The sequence below is a fragment of the Acipenser ruthenus genome, chromosome 6 (genome assembly GCF_902713425.1).
Source record: "Acipenser ruthenus chromosome 6, fAciRut3.2 maternal haplotype, whole genome shotgun sequence".
Classification (NCBI taxonomy): Eukaryota; Metazoa; Chordata; class Actinopteri; order Acipenseriformes; family Acipenseridae; genus Acipenser; species Acipenser ruthenus.
In genome coordinates, this window is record NC_081194.1 from 81746804 (window position 1) to 81762324 (window position 15521).

The 15521-nt window shown below is 45.0% G+C and overlaps 1 protein-coding gene across 5 annotated transcripts in view; it reads left to right on the plus strand.

Annotated features, from left to right (window-relative positions):
* The window catches only part of LOC117411621 (rho guanine nucleotide exchange factor TIAM2-like), a 116494-nt gene extending 101422 nt beyond the window's left edge, over positions 1-15072 (plus strand). For all 5 annotated transcript variants that reach the window (XM_059025903.1, XM_059025904.1, XM_059025905.1 and 2 more), the window contains 9 exons: positions 3-111; positions 1376-1555; positions 3346-3464; positions 3846-3954; positions 4364-4422; positions 4545-4650; positions 7401-7488; positions 8175-8329; positions 13487-15072. In XM_059025903.1, the coding sequence (XP_058881886.1) occupies positions 3-111; positions 1376-1555; positions 3346-3464; positions 3846-3954; positions 4364-4422; positions 4545-4650; positions 7401-7488; positions 8175-8329; positions 13487-14481 (1920 nt within the window). In that variant the 3' untranslated portion in view covers positions 14482-15072. The remainder of the gene's footprint in view (positions 1-2; positions 112-1375; positions 1556-3345; positions 3465-3845; positions 3955-4363; positions 4423-4544; positions 4651-7400; positions 7489-8174; positions 8330-13486) is intronic.
* Positions 15073-15521: the final 449 nt, after the last annotated feature.

A 15521-nucleotide genomic window follows, 5' to 3' on the forward strand; every position in this document is an offset into this window, starting at 1 on the left:
AGAAGTTGCTGTTTTCCCTTGGAGGCTCCTTTCTGTACTATGCTGACCACTTCAAGCTTTACAGTGGATTCTGTGCAAACCACATCAAGGTTCAGAAAGTGCTTGAAAGAGGTAAAAAGACTGAACAAGAAAAAACGAAACAATCATTACTAGCTGGGGGGGGGGGGGGGGGGTAAGTGTTCTTTAATGTTATTGGTTGAGGCAAATTCCCTTAGAGGAGAGCTTTAACATTTGTGTTCTTACTATTTATTAGATTTAGAAACCTTGTCACAGACCCCCTTTAATAACAAGAATCTTTGTTTTTTTTGGTTTTTTTATCAAACCTTTATTTGGTATATACAGATTTTTTATTTTTTCAATGCTATAGTTAAAGAAAAATGGTAGCACTTTAGTTTTATAAGTGGTCTGTAACATGATATTAATGTTATTGACAGCAATAGATTCTGAATAGGCAGAAAATACCAAACTCTTAATGCAGGAAAGCAGAGGAGGGCAGTATATTGCTTGTGCTAATGAGAAATTAGATTTGAATGTCCTGGTTGTCAGTATTTAACAGCAAGATGATAAGTTACATTTCTGGGAGTATGAAAGTGTGGGTATGACAGTGGCTAGGCAAAACTAACAGTTCTGTACAATTTGTAAACAACAAGCTCTGTACAAACATGAGGTGTTCTGTGCTCCCTGAGATGTTCATGACTTCCAATAGACGGTAGCGCCCTCTTGTGGTGATTAGACTAAACTCCCCTCAAGCAGGCTCACCAATGCTTTCAGTGTATGTGTTGTAAAAGGAGTGCTAACCACTGCTTTAAAAAAATAAAATATAATCAGTGTGTCTACCTCTTCAGCTTTATCAGCAATATTACTGGCCCTCCATTATTGTTTCGGTTCCTTTTTTACAATAATTCAAGATATACAGATATTCCATATACAATGCTGTATTCCCGGTCCCTTTGGGACAGTCTGGTTCCCGCGAGACATCGGAGTGGATTTGAACTACAACAGATGAGGAAGCAGCAACTCCCATAGACAGTACTGTCTGGAACACCTGCACTATACAATACAAGCAACCAACCAAGACAGGGCATTCATAATATTACTAGTGCTAATAAGAGAGCGGTCAGAACTGTGTAAGCACTTCCCGGCCCCCAGCCGCCTGCATCCTTCAGGCTGTCCGATAACAAGCTCTCTGCGTTGCTTCTGTGATTCCAGCCCAGTTTATCAGTTTTTGTTTCTTTTTTTTATATAAAATGATTCACATGTCCCAGTTGTACTTTTTTTTTTTTTTTTTTTAGGTAAGTTTCTTTAAAGCTGGATTGTGCATAGCTGTGAAGTCTGAATTTAACACCGCTAACCGACAGTGTGTTGTGTGTTTTAGCTAAAACAGACCGAGCTTTTAAGGAGTTTCTTGGCGCCAGGAACCCGACCAAGCAGCACTCGTCGACATTGGAGTCGTACCTCATCAAGCCAGTGCAGCGAGTCCTGAAGTACCCTCTGCTGCTGCGGGAGCTGGTGTCTCTGACAGACGCAGAGAGCGAGGAGCACTATCACCTGACAGGTACGCATGGGACTGCAGCACACCAGCGTGAACGTGTTCCCATTGTATACCAGGGGAGTGCAGCACACCAGAGTGAACGTGTTCTCATTGTATACCAGGGGAGTGCAGCACACCAGAGTGAACGTGTTCTCATTGTATACCAGGGGAGTGCAGCACACCAGAGTGAACGTGTTCTCATTGTATACCAGGGGACTGCAGCACACCAGAGTGAACGTGTTCTCACTGTGTACCAGGGGAGTGCAGCACACCAGAGTGAACGTGTTCTCATTGTATACCAGGGGACTGCAGCACACCAGAGTGAACGTGTTCTCATTGTATACCAGGGGACTGCAGCACACCAGAGTGAACGTGTTCTCATTGTGTACCAGGGGAGTGCAGCACACCAGAGTGAACGTGTTCTCACTGTGTACCAGGGGACTGCAGCACACCAGAGTGAACGTGTTCTCATTGTATACCAGGGGACTGCAGCACACCAGAGTGAACGTGTTCTCATTGTATACCAGGGGACTGCAGCACACCAGAGTGAACGTGTTCCCATTGTATACCAGGGGAGTGCAGCACACCAGAGTGAACGTGTTCTCATTGTATACCAGGGGACTGCAGCACACTGGAGGGTTTTAATGTAACTTTAAAATTGCTGCTTTTGTATTATTACTGTAGCAGTCGTATGTGTGACATGCTATATAAATGTATTGTGGTTTGTTCTTTTTTTTTGCTATGTACTGTACAGTGCTTTGCAAAACTTTTGTATAAAGCGCTATATAAATGCAATAAATAAATAGTAATAAACATAACATTATTTAGCAGGTTTCAGTCAACTATGAAGCAGAATTTGTTAATTCTATAGGATGATGCAAAACCTTTGGGCATAGCTGTAGAATACAATGTATAATGGTACTGTTCATTCACGCACTGTATTTTTAGGTTATTGTAAACTAGAAGCATTACAGCACTGGCACAGTCTGACACTGCATCCACGGACAGTGTCCACAGACTTCTCTTAATAGAATTATGAATACTCTTCAAACAGTTGGCCTTCTCTAATTCACATTTAAAAAATGAATATAAACATGTTTTGGCTTCCAGTTGTTTGTCGGAGGAAGACACTCATCCAGCCCCCGTGTTAACATCTTTAAAAAGCAAGACAAAGGGTTTGCTGTGTGATAGACAGTTATTGGAGCCAGAACAGTCCAGGCATCCGGGAGTCTACTGTACTGAATGACAATAATGAGGTTGTGTGTCAGAGCTACTAGAATTGAAATAAACAGCATTCTTACAACAAGGGATTCGATTTCATTTCTCTTCTCCTCAATATTTTCATTGCACGGCTTCAAAGGTTTCATTAAAATTCTCTCCCTTCTGATGTTCTCAAAGGTTGCCTTGATCGTGTTGTGTTGATTTTATTACAATGAATTTTAAACTATGTAGTCATTCCGTTTGTATGATGCAGGACGCCCTTGAATATATGAAATCTTCCACTCTAAGTGATGTACAGTGTTACTGTATATTTACAGAGCTACTGAATTTGAATCGCAGATTTCAAAACCATCATCACACTTAGAGTACTTAAACCTTTTGTACTGGATCACAAAACTAACATTTAAAGTAAAATGATGGTATACTTGATGTACGGTATCGGTCACTTGCTGTAAATGCAAGTACAATAGTATTGAAATATACTCACTTTGAAATATTATCTGCAAATCTGCAGTAACAAGCATGAGTGTACTGAATATAAAACGCATGATACGTATGTGGTGCTAATAATGGTTTTGCATTCTTATCTGTAGAAGCATTTAAGGCCATGGAGAAGGTGGCCAGCCACATCAATGAGATGCAGAAAATCTATGAGGGTTACGGAACAGTGTTTGACCAGCTAGTTGCAGAACAAAGTGGAAGTGAAAAAGAGGTAACTGCAAACATCTTCCCCATGTGGGCATGTTATGGAGTGGCTGGGAGATCTGGTTTGCATTCTTAAAGGAGGGTTTTCTCCCAAGCTTTGGGTTTCGTCTGGCACAGATCAGAGTGACGTGAAGATGTCTGGCCTGGCTGCAGTGCTTGCGTTATTGAAATCATATTCCCCAGGGATAGATCGGCACAGCTGGCAGTAAAATGGGGGAGGAAAGTGCTGTTTTTAGTTTTATTTTTTGTACTTCTAGATGTTAGGCTTAGACTTGCTTCTCACATGTAGGGGTACAATCACAGACTCTGAGGCTACATTACGCACAGTGATGTATTGCCTTGTTAACAGCTGATGGAAAGACTGAAATAGCTGCTGTGTAATCCTCAGGTCACTGAGATTTCCATGGGAGAATTCCTCATGCATTCCTCTGTAATCTGGCTCAACCCTTTCCCGTCTCTGGGTCGGATGAGAAAGGATCCCACAATCACTGTATTTGGTAAGTAAATGCTTTTGAAAAGCTGAGCCTTTAGTAGAGAAAGCACTGGAGCAGGACACACAGCAGGCTGTATTGTAGTTTCCCATAGTAACGGTGTAACCCATAATGTGATGTAATTGAGGGGCATTATGTAGATGATATGCAGTACAATGGAAAGACTGTGTCACTGAGTGCAGCTGTCATGCAAGGTGCAGCGCTATGCTGTACTGTAACAAACACAACACGTGCAGTGCAGCAAGTTCAATTCATCTCAATATGAAAAGGGAATAAAATGCCCCAGCTAGCAAAATGAGTATGGCATAAAACCTCTATATACTGGTTAAGGATCATTTATATTTGGTCTCTGTATTTCACAGTACTTGACAACACCTTACATTTGATAGAAAACCGTTTTATTTTCCTCCTTCAGTTTTTAAGAAAGCTGTGATCTTGGTGTACAGAGAGAGCAGCAAAATGAAAAAGAAAATAGTAAGTATCGCTGCCTTTTGTATTGGTGTTATCCTTGGTGTTTGTATTTTGTGTTTTAATTGAATGACATTACTGTTGCACACAGGTTCATTTGAATGTATTGTTGTGTTGTTGTTTTAAAGCAAGCTAACTCTCGAGCTGCATACATCCACGGGGATATGGAGCCATTTAAATTCCGCTGGCTTATTCCTTTATCCGCTCTTCAGGTGCGGCTGGGGAATGCAGCAGGTGAGCAGGATTGTGTGCTTGTGTAACTGGAAGTGATCGATGAGGTTCATTGAGTTCAGTATTATACCTTCACATTACATGTGCAGTACAGGTGGTATGGAAAAACATTCAGCCATACTGACTGCAATAAAGAAAATCGTAGCGCTAACTCTTTGCAGCCTGTATGTATGATGGATGCGTTTTTGTATGAAAAAAGAAGTGTCGCAAGTATGTAAAAAAAAACAACATAGCGAAGAAATGAAGAACACGTACAGTTGGATATGATTGTATTACTGCCTGTTTATCCACTCATTAGGGTTTTATTCATATCTGAAGTGGGAGGTGCAAGGGCAAAACAACTGCAAAGAATCAAGGGGGTGAGATTAAAAGGGGGAGGGATAAGAATAGGGATGTGGGAAAAGGATTTAGGGATGGGGTACTTTTAGTCATTATTGAGAAACTTGCTGTTCACGGAGGGCTAAACTATTGTTGCGTTGTAATGCTATATATATATATATATTTATATATATATATATATATATATATATATATATATATATATACAGACGTGCTCAAATTTGTTGGTACCCCGCCACAAAAAACGAAGAATGCACAGTTTTCTCTGAAATAACTTGAAACTGACAAAAGTAATTGGCATCCACCATTGTTTATTCCATATTTTTTTTTTTTTTTAATTTAGTCGTCGCCAATTATTTTTACCCCGGTTTTCACCCCAATTTAGCATGCCCAATTATTATCTGTATCCCCGGCTCACCGCTCGCAACCCCCCCGCCGACTCGGGAAACGGAGGCTGGAACACGCGTCCTCAGAAACGTGCTCCTTCCAAGCCGTCATTTTTCGCACTGCAGATCCACAGCAATGCCACCAGACCTATAGTGCCGGAGGACAACACAGATCTGGCGGCTCCGCTGCAGAGCCACAGGCGCCCTATCGGCCACAGGGGTCGCTGATGCGCGGTGAGCCGTGGATTCCTCTGCCGACCTAAGCCCTCCCTACCCGGGCAGCGCTCAGCCAATTGTGCGCCGCCCCCTAGGAACTCTCGGTCACGGTCAGCTGTGACATAGCCTGGATTCGAATCTGCGATCTCCAGGCTATAGGGCACATCCTGCGAGGAGCGCCTTTACTGGATGCGCCACTCGGGAGCCCGTTTATTCCATATTTAATAGAAATCAGACTTTGCTTTTGATTTTTTATTCAACATAATATTGTAAATAATAAAACAAATGAAAATGGCATGGACAAAAATGATGGGACCGCTAACCTAATATTTTGTTGCACAACCTTTAGAGGCAATCACTGCAATCAAACGTTTTCTGTAGCTCTCAATGAGACTTCTGCACCTGTTAACAGGTAGTTTGGCCCACTCTTCCTGAGCAAACTGCTCCAGCTGTTCAGGTTTGATGGGTGCCTTCTCCAGACTGCAAGTTTCAGCTCTTTCCATAGATGTTCGATAGGATTCAGATCAGGACTCATAGAAGGCCACTTCAGAATAGTCCAATGTTTTGTTCTTATCCATTCTTGGGTGCTTTTAGCTGTGTGTTTTGGGTCATTATCCTGTTGGAGGGCTCATGGCCTGCGACTGAGACAGAGCTTTCTGACACTGGGCAGTACGTTTCGCTCCAGAATGCCTTGATAGTCTTGAGATTTCATTGTGCCCTGCACAGATTCAAGGCACCCTGTGCCAGGCGCAGCAAAGCAGCCCCAAAACATAACCAAGCCTCCTCCATGTTTCACTGTAGGTATGGTGTTCTTTTCTTTGAAAGCTTCATTTTTTCGTCTGTGAACATAGAGCTGATGTGACTTGCCAAAAAGCTCCAGTTTTGACTCATCTGTCCAAAGGACATTCTCCCAGAAGGATTGTGGCTTGTCAATATGCATTTTAGCAAATTCCAGTCTGGCTTTTTTATGTTTTTCTGTCAAAAGTGGAGTCCTCCTGGGTCTTCTTCCATGGAGCCCACTTTCGCTCAAAAAGCAACGGATGGTGCGATCAGAAACTGACGTACATTCACCATGGAGTTCAGCTTGTATCTCTTTGGCAGTTATCCTTGGTTCTTTTTCTACCATTCGCACTATCCTTCTGTTCAATCTGGGGTCGATTTTCCTCTTGTGGCCGCGCCTAGGGAGGTTGGCTACAGTTCCATGGACCTTAAACTTCTTAATAATATTTGCAACTGTTGTCACAGGAACATCAAGCTGCTTGGAGATGGTCTTGTAGTCTTTACCTTTACCATGCTTGTCTATTATTTTCTTTCTGATCTCCTCATACAACTCTCTCCTTTGCTTTCTCTGGTCCATGTTCAGTGTGGTGCACACAATGATACCAAACTGCACAGTGACTACTTTTCTCCATTTAAATAGGCTGAATGACTGATTACAAGATTGGAGACATGTGTGATACTAATTAAAGAAACGAATTAGTTTGAAATATCACTATAATCCAATTATTTATTATCTTTTCTAAGGGGTACCAACAAATGTGTCCATGCCATTTTAGAATATCTTTGTAGATTAAGCAATAATTCATCTCTTTTCACAGCTTCTTTGCTTTATTCTATGACATACCAAAGGCTTGCAAGTATACATGATAAAATAGCTTTTAATTTCATCACTATTCAGGAGGAATGAAGCATTATTTCAATGAGCTGTAAGGGTACCAACAAATTTGAGCACGTCTGTATATATATATATATATATATATATATATATATATATATATATATATAATTTGTTTTATTTGTATATATTTCCAGGAACAGACACCAACTGCATTTGGGAATTGATTCACACAAAATCTGAAATTGAGGGAAGACCTGAAAGTGTATTTCAGCTGTGCAGCAGGTACTATGCGCTCCTGGTCTCAAATATGTACATTGTATTCTCAACACCTCATTGCACACATTCTGAATGTTACTGTAGGAAATATAGTACTTTAGTGCAAGCTTTGATTCACATAGCTTGCCTCCTCACCCAGACTTGCTATCGTCTTCTTCCTATGGAAAGGGGTGAACAGAACTGATGTACTGTGTGCTTAAATCTGATTCGATTCAGAAGTGAAGTGAATTGGGTTATTTCCATGTGCTGTGCTAAAGTCTGAACCCTGCGTGTGTAGACTTGCTTGTTTTCACTGCTCTCGCCCTATAATGATAGAGGAACATGATCAAGTGTGTTGTGTTCTGGGATGATCTCTCTGTTGTATTCAAAGCCTTGCCGTCTGTCTCTTGTAAGGTCTGCAGTAGCATGGGTGGTAGAACATGTTTCAGACTTGGGTTATTTTTCCTACTAACCAGCCGATGAATGTATAAGATTTGCCTGGCCAGGTTTCAAGAATGGTGCACATGGAAGAGAGCTGTATACTGTACAAGCATCAAGATATGATTTTCTATGAAGGGCAGATTGTCCAGCATTTGTTTTAAATATAAAATACTCTTACAGATGTTCCCGATTTTATATAATTCTATTTGTATGTATGTGTAATGTATCTGTATTTTTTATTATTAACAGACCTTGTTTTTCTTTTGCCGCAGTGTACCTGAAAGCAAGGCACATATAATTAAGGTTATTCGCTCAATTCTGAGGGAGAACGTCCGGCGACACCTGAGATGTGAGATTCCTCTGGAGAAGATCTGTAAAGAGCGCCTCGATCCATTACGAAACACAATGCCGCTGTCAGCCAGGATCGGTAAGCACTTGATAGCACGCTTTCTTAAGGGAACCCTTTGCACAGCTGGAGTGGTGTTACTTCGTATAGCATATCATGTGGCATTTATTACTGCAGGTGTTTTTCTTCCTTTGTTTCTACTAATCCAAATAGAAGAGATTTACGGTGTGTACTGCAGCATCTAAACGCATTCATATTTCAGTGAGGAATATAATATATAGGTGATCTGAAGTGCTCGCTGTCAAGTGCCTTCTGTTAAACTGCTTGAGCTTCTGTCTATAATCATATACATAGTTAGATTTAGCCTGTTTAGGAAGTGTTTCATTGAAGAAAATAACAATAGATATCTACCCATTTGGACATTCTCCAGTAGGTGGGTTGTGAATGAGTTCATTCTCAGGGGAGGGTGGTTTGTGAATGGGTTCATTCTCAGGGGAGGGTGGTTTGTAAATGGGTTCATTCTCAGGTAGATGGGGTGTGAATGGGATCATTCTCAGGGGAGAGTGGGGTGTGAATGGGTTCATTCTCAGGGGAGGGTGGGTTGTGAATGGGTTCATTCTCAGGTAGATGGGTTGTGAATGGGTTCATTTTCAGGGGAGGGTGGTTTGTGAATGGGTTCATTCTCAGGGGAGGGTGGGGTGTGAATGGGTTCATTCTCAGGGGAGGGTGGTTTGTGAATGGGTTCATTCTCAGGGGAGGGTGGTTTGTGAATGGGTTCATTCTCAGGTAGATGGGGTGTGAATGGGTTCATTCTCAGGGGAGGGTGGGGTGTGAATGGGTTCATTCTCAGGGGAGGGTGGTTTGTGAATGGGTTCATTCTCAGGGGAGGGTGGGGTGTGAATGGGTTCATTCTCAGGGGAGGGTGGTTTGTGAATGGGTTCATTCTCGGGAGGGTGGTTTGTGAATGGGTTCATTCTCAGGGGAGGGTGGTTTGTGAATGGGTTCATTCTCAGGGGAGGGTGGTTTGTGAATGGGTTCATTCTCGGGAGGGTGGTTTGTGAATGGGTTCATTCTCAGGGGAGGGTGGTTTGTGAATGGGTTCATTCTCAGGGGAGGGTGGTTTGTGAATGGGTTCATTCTCAGGGGAGGGTGGTTTGTGAATGGGTTCATTCTCAGGTAGATGGGGTGTGAATGGGTTCATTCTCAGGGGAGGGTGGGGTGTGAATGGGTTCATTCTCAGGGGAGGGTGGGGTGTGAATGGGTTCATTCTCAGGTAGATGGGTTGTGAATGGGTTCATTTTCAGGGGAGGGTGGTTTGTGAATGGGTTCATTCTCAGGGGAGGGTGGGGTGTGAATGGGTTCATTCTCAGGGGAGGGTGGTTTGTGAATGGGTTCATTCTCAGGGGAGGGTGGTTTGTGAATGGGTTCATTCTCAGGTAGATGGGGTGTGAATGGGTTCATTCTCAGGGGAGGGTGGGGTGTGAATGGGTTCATTCTCAGGGGAGGGTGGGGTGTGAATGGGTTCATTCTCAGGGGAGGGTGGTTTGTGAATGGGTTCATTCTCAGGGGAGGGTGGTTTGTGAATGGGTTCATTCTCAGGGGAGGGTGGTTTGTGAATGGGTTCATTCTCAGGGGAGGGTGGTTTGTGAATGGGTTCATTCTCAGGTAGATGGGGTGTGAATGGGTTCATTCTCAGGGGAGGGTGGGGTGTGAATGGGTTCATTCTCAGGGGAGGGTGGGGTGTGAATGGGTTCATTCTCAGGGGAGGGTGGGGTGTGAATGGGTTCATTCTCAGGGGAGGGTGGGGTGTGAATGGGTTCATTCTCAGGGGAGGGTGGTTTGTGAATGGGTTCATTCTCAGGGGAGGGTGGTTTTGTGAATGGGTTCATTCTCAGGGGAGGGTGGTTTGTGAATGGGTTCATTCTCAGGTAGATGGGGTGTGAATGGGTTCATTCTCAGGGGAGGGTGGGGTGTGAATGGGTTCATTCTCAGGGGAGGGTGGTTTGTGAATGGGTTCATTCTCGGGAGGGTGGGTGTGAATGGGTTCATTCTCAGGGGAGGGTGGTGTGTGAATGGGTTCATTCTCAGGGGAGGGTGGTTTGTGAATGGGTTCATTCTCAGGGGAGGGTGGTTTGTGAATGGGTTCATTCTCAGGTAGATGGGGTGTGAATGGGTTCATTCTCAGGGGAGGGTGGGGTGTGAATGGGTTCATTCTCAGGGGAGGGTGGGGTGTGAATGGGTTCATTCTCTGGTCGATGGGGTGTGAATGGGTTCATTCTCAAGGGAGGGTGGTTTGTGAATGGATTCATTCTCGGGAGGGTGGGGTGTGAATGGGTTCATTCTCAGGGGAGGGTGGGGTGTGAATGGATTCATTCTCTGGAGGGTGGGGTGTGAATGGGTTCATTCTCAGGGGATGGTGGGGTGTGAATGGGTTCATTCTCAGGGGAGGGTGGGTTGTGAATGGGTTCATTCTCAGGGGAGGGTGGGGTGTGAATGGGTTCATTCTCGGGAGGGTGGTTTGTGAATGGGTTCATTCTCGGGAGGGTGGTTTGTAAATGGGTTCATTCTCGGGAGGGTGGTTTGTGAATGGGTTCATTCTTGGGTAGATGGGTTGTGATTGGGTTCATTCTCAGGGGAGGGTGGGTTGTGAATAGGTTCATTCTCAGGGGAGGGTGGGTTGTGAATGGGTTCATTCTCAGGGGAGGGTGGGTTGTGAATGGGTTCATTCTCAAGGGAGGGTGGGTTGTGAATGGGTTCATTCTCAGGGGAGGGTGGTTTGTGAATGGGTTCATTCTCCGGTAGATGGGGTGTGAATGGGTTCATTCTCAGGGGAGGGTGGGGTGTGAATGGGTTCATTCTCAGGGGAGGGTGGGGTGTGAATGGGTTCATTCTCAGGGGAGGGTGGGGTGTGAATGGGTTCATTCTCAGGGGAGGGTGGTTTGTGAATGGGTTCATTCTCGGGAGGGTGGTTTGTGAATGGGTTCATTCTCAGGGGAGGGTGGTTTGTGAATGGGTTCATTCTCAGGGGAGGGTGGTTTGTGAATGGGTTCATTCTCAGGGGAGGGTGGTTTGTGAATGGGTTCATTCTCAGGTAGATGGGGTGTGAATGGGTTCATTCTCAGGGGAGGGTGGGGTGTGAATGGGTTCATTCTCAGGGGAGGGTGGGGTGTGAATGGGTTCATTCTCAGGTAGATGGGTTGTGAATGGGTTCATTTTCAGGGGAGGGTGGTTTGTGAATGGGTTCATTCTCAGGGGAGGGTGGGGTGTGAATGGGTTCATTCTCAGGGGAGGGTGGTTTGTGAATGGGTTCATTCTCAGGGGAGGGTGGTTTGTGAATGGGTTCATTCTCAGGTAGATGGGGTGTGAATGGGTTCATTCTCAGGGGAGGGTGGGGTGTGAATGGGTTCATTCTCAGGGGAGGGTGGGGTGTGAATGGGTTCATTCTCAGGGGAGGGTGGTTTGTGAATGGGTTCATTCTCAGGGGAGGGTGGTTTGTGAATGGGTTCATTCTCAGGGGAGGGTGGTTTGTGAATGGGTTCATTCTCAGGGGAGGGTGGTTTGTGAATGGGTTCATTCTCAGGTAGATGGGGTGTGAATGGGTTCATTCTCAGGGGAGGGTGGGGTGTGAATGGGTTCATTCTCAGGGGAGGGTGGGGTGTGAATGGGTTCATTCTCAGGGGAGGGTGGGGTGTGAATGGGTTCATTCTCAGGGGAGGGTGGGGTGTGAATGGGTTCATTCTCAGGGGAGGGTGGTTTGTGAATGGGTTCATTCTCAGGGGAGGGTGGTTTTGTGAATGGGTTCATTCTCAGGGGAGGGTGGTTTGTGAATGGGTTCATTCTCAGGTAGATGGGGTGTGAATGGGTTCATTCTCAGGGGAGGGTGGGGTGTGAATGGGTTCATTCTCAGGGGAGGGTGGTTTGTGAATGGGTTCATTCTCGGGAGGGTGGGTGTGAATGGGTTCATTCTCAGGGGAGGGTGGTGTGTGAATGGGTTCATTCTCAGGGGAGGGTGGTTTGTGAATGGGTTCATTCTCAGGGGAGGGTGGTTTGTGAATGGGTTCATTCTCAGGTAGATGGGGTGTGAATGGGTTCATTCTCAGGGGAGGGTGGGGTGTGAATGGGTTCATTCTCAGGGGAGGGTGGGGTGTGAATGGGTTCATTCTCTGGTCGATGGGGTGTGAATGGGTTCATTCTCAAGGGAGGGTGGTTTGTGAATGGATTCATTCTCGGGAGGGTGGGGTGTGAATGGGTTCATTCTCAGGGGAGGGTGGGGTGTGAATGGATTCATTCTCTGGAGGGTGGGGTGTGAATGGGTTCATTCTCAGGGGATGGTGGGGTGTGAATGGGTTCATTCTCAGGGGAGGGTGGGTTGTGAATGGGTTCATTCTCAGGGGAGGGTGGGGTGTGAATGGGTTCATTCTCGGGAGGGTGGTTTGTGAATGGGTTCATTCTCGGGAGGGTGGTTTGTAAATGGGTTCATTCTCGGGAGGGTGGTTTGTGAATGGGTTCATTCTTGGGTAGATGGGTTGTGATTGGGTTCATTCTCAGGGGAGGGTGGGTTGTGAATAGGTTCATTCTCAGGGGAGGGTGGGTTGTGAATGGGTTCATTCTCAGGGGAGGGTGGGTTGTGAATGGGTTCATTCTCAAGGGAGGGTGGGTTGTGAATGGGTTCATTCTCAGGTAGATGGGTTGTGATTGGGTTCATTCTCAGGGGAGGGTGGTTTGTAAATGGGTTCATTCTCAGGTAGATGGGGTGTGAATGGGTTCATTCTCAGGGGAGGGTGGTTTGTGAATGGGTTCATTCTCAGGTAGATGGGTTGTGATTGGGTTCATTCTCAGGGGAGGGTGGTTTGTGAATGGGTTCATTCTCAGGGGAGGGTGGTTTGTGAATGGGTTTATTCTCAGGGGAGGGTGGTTTGTGAATGGGTTCATTCTCAGGTAGATGGGATGTGAATGGGTTCATTCTTAAGGGAGGGTGGTTTGTGAATGGGTTCATTCTCAGGGGAGGGTGGGGTGTGAATGGGTTCATTCTCAGGGGAGGGTGGTTTGTGAATCGGTTCATTCTCAGGGGAGGGTGGGGTGTGAATCGGTTCATTCTCAGGGGAGGGTGGGGTGTGAATCGGTTCATTCTCAGGGGAGGGTGGGGTGTGAATCGGTTCATTCTCAGGGGAGGGTAGCCTAACTAAAACACAACTGCATTGTTCAAAAACTTAATCTGCCCGTTGTGTATCATTGCAGGTTCTTCGAGGGCCTCCTGGTTATGCAAGCTGCCATCCATTGACATGGCCTCCTACAATGAAGAACTCTTAAAGGCAACCCTGCTGGATTTGGATGAGGGGAGTCACAGTAGTGGCACTCAGAGCAGCGGCTGCCGCGTAGCAGAGAGCATGCTGGATAACCACCCACGCACCGGCCGGGACACAGCGAGCATGCTGGATAACCACCCACGCACCGGCCGGGACACAGCGAGCATGCTGGATAACCACCCACGCACCGGCCGGGACACAGCGAGCATGCTGGATAACCACCCACGCACCGGCCGGGACACAGCAAGCATGCTGGATAACCACCCACGCACCGGCCGGGACACAGCGAGCATGCTGGATAACCACCCACCCACCGGCCGGGACACAGCGAGCATGCTGGATAACCAGCCGCCCACCGGCCGGGACACAGCAAGCATGCTGGATAACCAGCCGCCCACCAGCAGGGACAGAGTGAGCATGCCGGACTCCCAGCCGCCCACCAGCAGGGACAGAGCGAGCATGCTGGACTCCCAGACTCTGCGGCCGGGCACCATGGAGGACAACACTGTCAAGGAATCGGACATTCTGAGTGACAAGACTGGTAAAGAGTCTCCAACCAACGACATTGAGGTCCAGTTTCAGAGGCTGAAGCTTTCCGAGGACTCCAGTGCAGACAGACAGCTAGCACCCTGTGTTCAGCCTGAGGCTGAAGAACTGGACGTGCCGGAGAAGCACCCCATGCTGGTGCGGGGACACTACTGTCCCATCAAACGCAAAGGAAACAGTCTGAAAAGGAACAAGGGGGTGTTGTTAGCTATGAAGGAACACAGCAGATCTCTGGACAGCCAGTCAGAAGCAGCCAGCTTGGATCTCAATGCCCTCCTGGAAAGGGAGTTTAGTGTTCAGAGTCTGGCCTCGGTCGTCAATGAAGACTGTTTTTATGAAACGTCAGACAGTGATGAAAAGCCCGTCTTCCCTTCGCTATAGAGTTTATCCCATTTTACATTAACCTAAGCACTGAGGCCAAGTCCATTTTCTTTTGAGAGAGACTTTGATGGTTTCTGAAATAAGGACATTTCTTTCTCTCTGTTTGATACAAGGATGCAAATTGTTCTTGATGAGAATCCTTTGCTGTATCTGTGCACGAAGTACACATTTTGCCTAAATTGTTTTGTTATTATTTTGTTTAAGAAAATATTTCCTTTTATTTATTATTGTTTAGTTTTAATTTAGAAAGCTGTTTCTGGACCAGTAGTTTGTCTTCCCAGTTAAAACATATTCCACAATGAAAATTGTATTTATGTAAATGTATATAACTTTGGGAAGTGTAGAAGTATTGTGTTTTTTGTATAAACATTATCAAGGTAGTCTGTTTAATGTTCAATTTGGGGCTTTCTAGTTATGGTTGTGAATTGAATGATTATGTATTTCTGCAACAGCTCTTTCAGGATGATAGATTTTTAAAGTGACAACTGAAAATGACTGTACTGTAACTTAATTTGGATAGTTTGTATTCTTGACATTGTACAGGTAAAAATAAGAATTTGGAATTTGCAATAAATACTGTCTAGTAATATATGGAAGTTATAGTGGTGTGTTTTTATACAGAATTATAAATGGGCTTTCTTTTCAGTTAGAAAAGGACCCTGAAACAGACTGGGATTTCAGTCCTATTGATAAAGCTAAAGAATTTGGCCGACCTGACCTGCAGCTCTGGCCACACGTTTTGCATCCCCCTCTATATAGAATAGAGGGGCTGCTGAATAAAGTAACAGCAACATGTTGAATTACATACCGCTTTGTAGTTTATACCACATACTAAACAAAAGAAAAGGTTGTCTGTAAGTGTAAGGGTGTCTGCTAAGAAATTAATAACAACAATAATAATAATAATAATAATAATAACAATAATAATAATAATAATAATAATAATAATAATAATAATATTGAAATCTGTACTACTGGTATGGCGTCCAGTAGACTTCTGCGATATCGTTTCGTAGTTTCTTTGATTACAGTATGTTAAA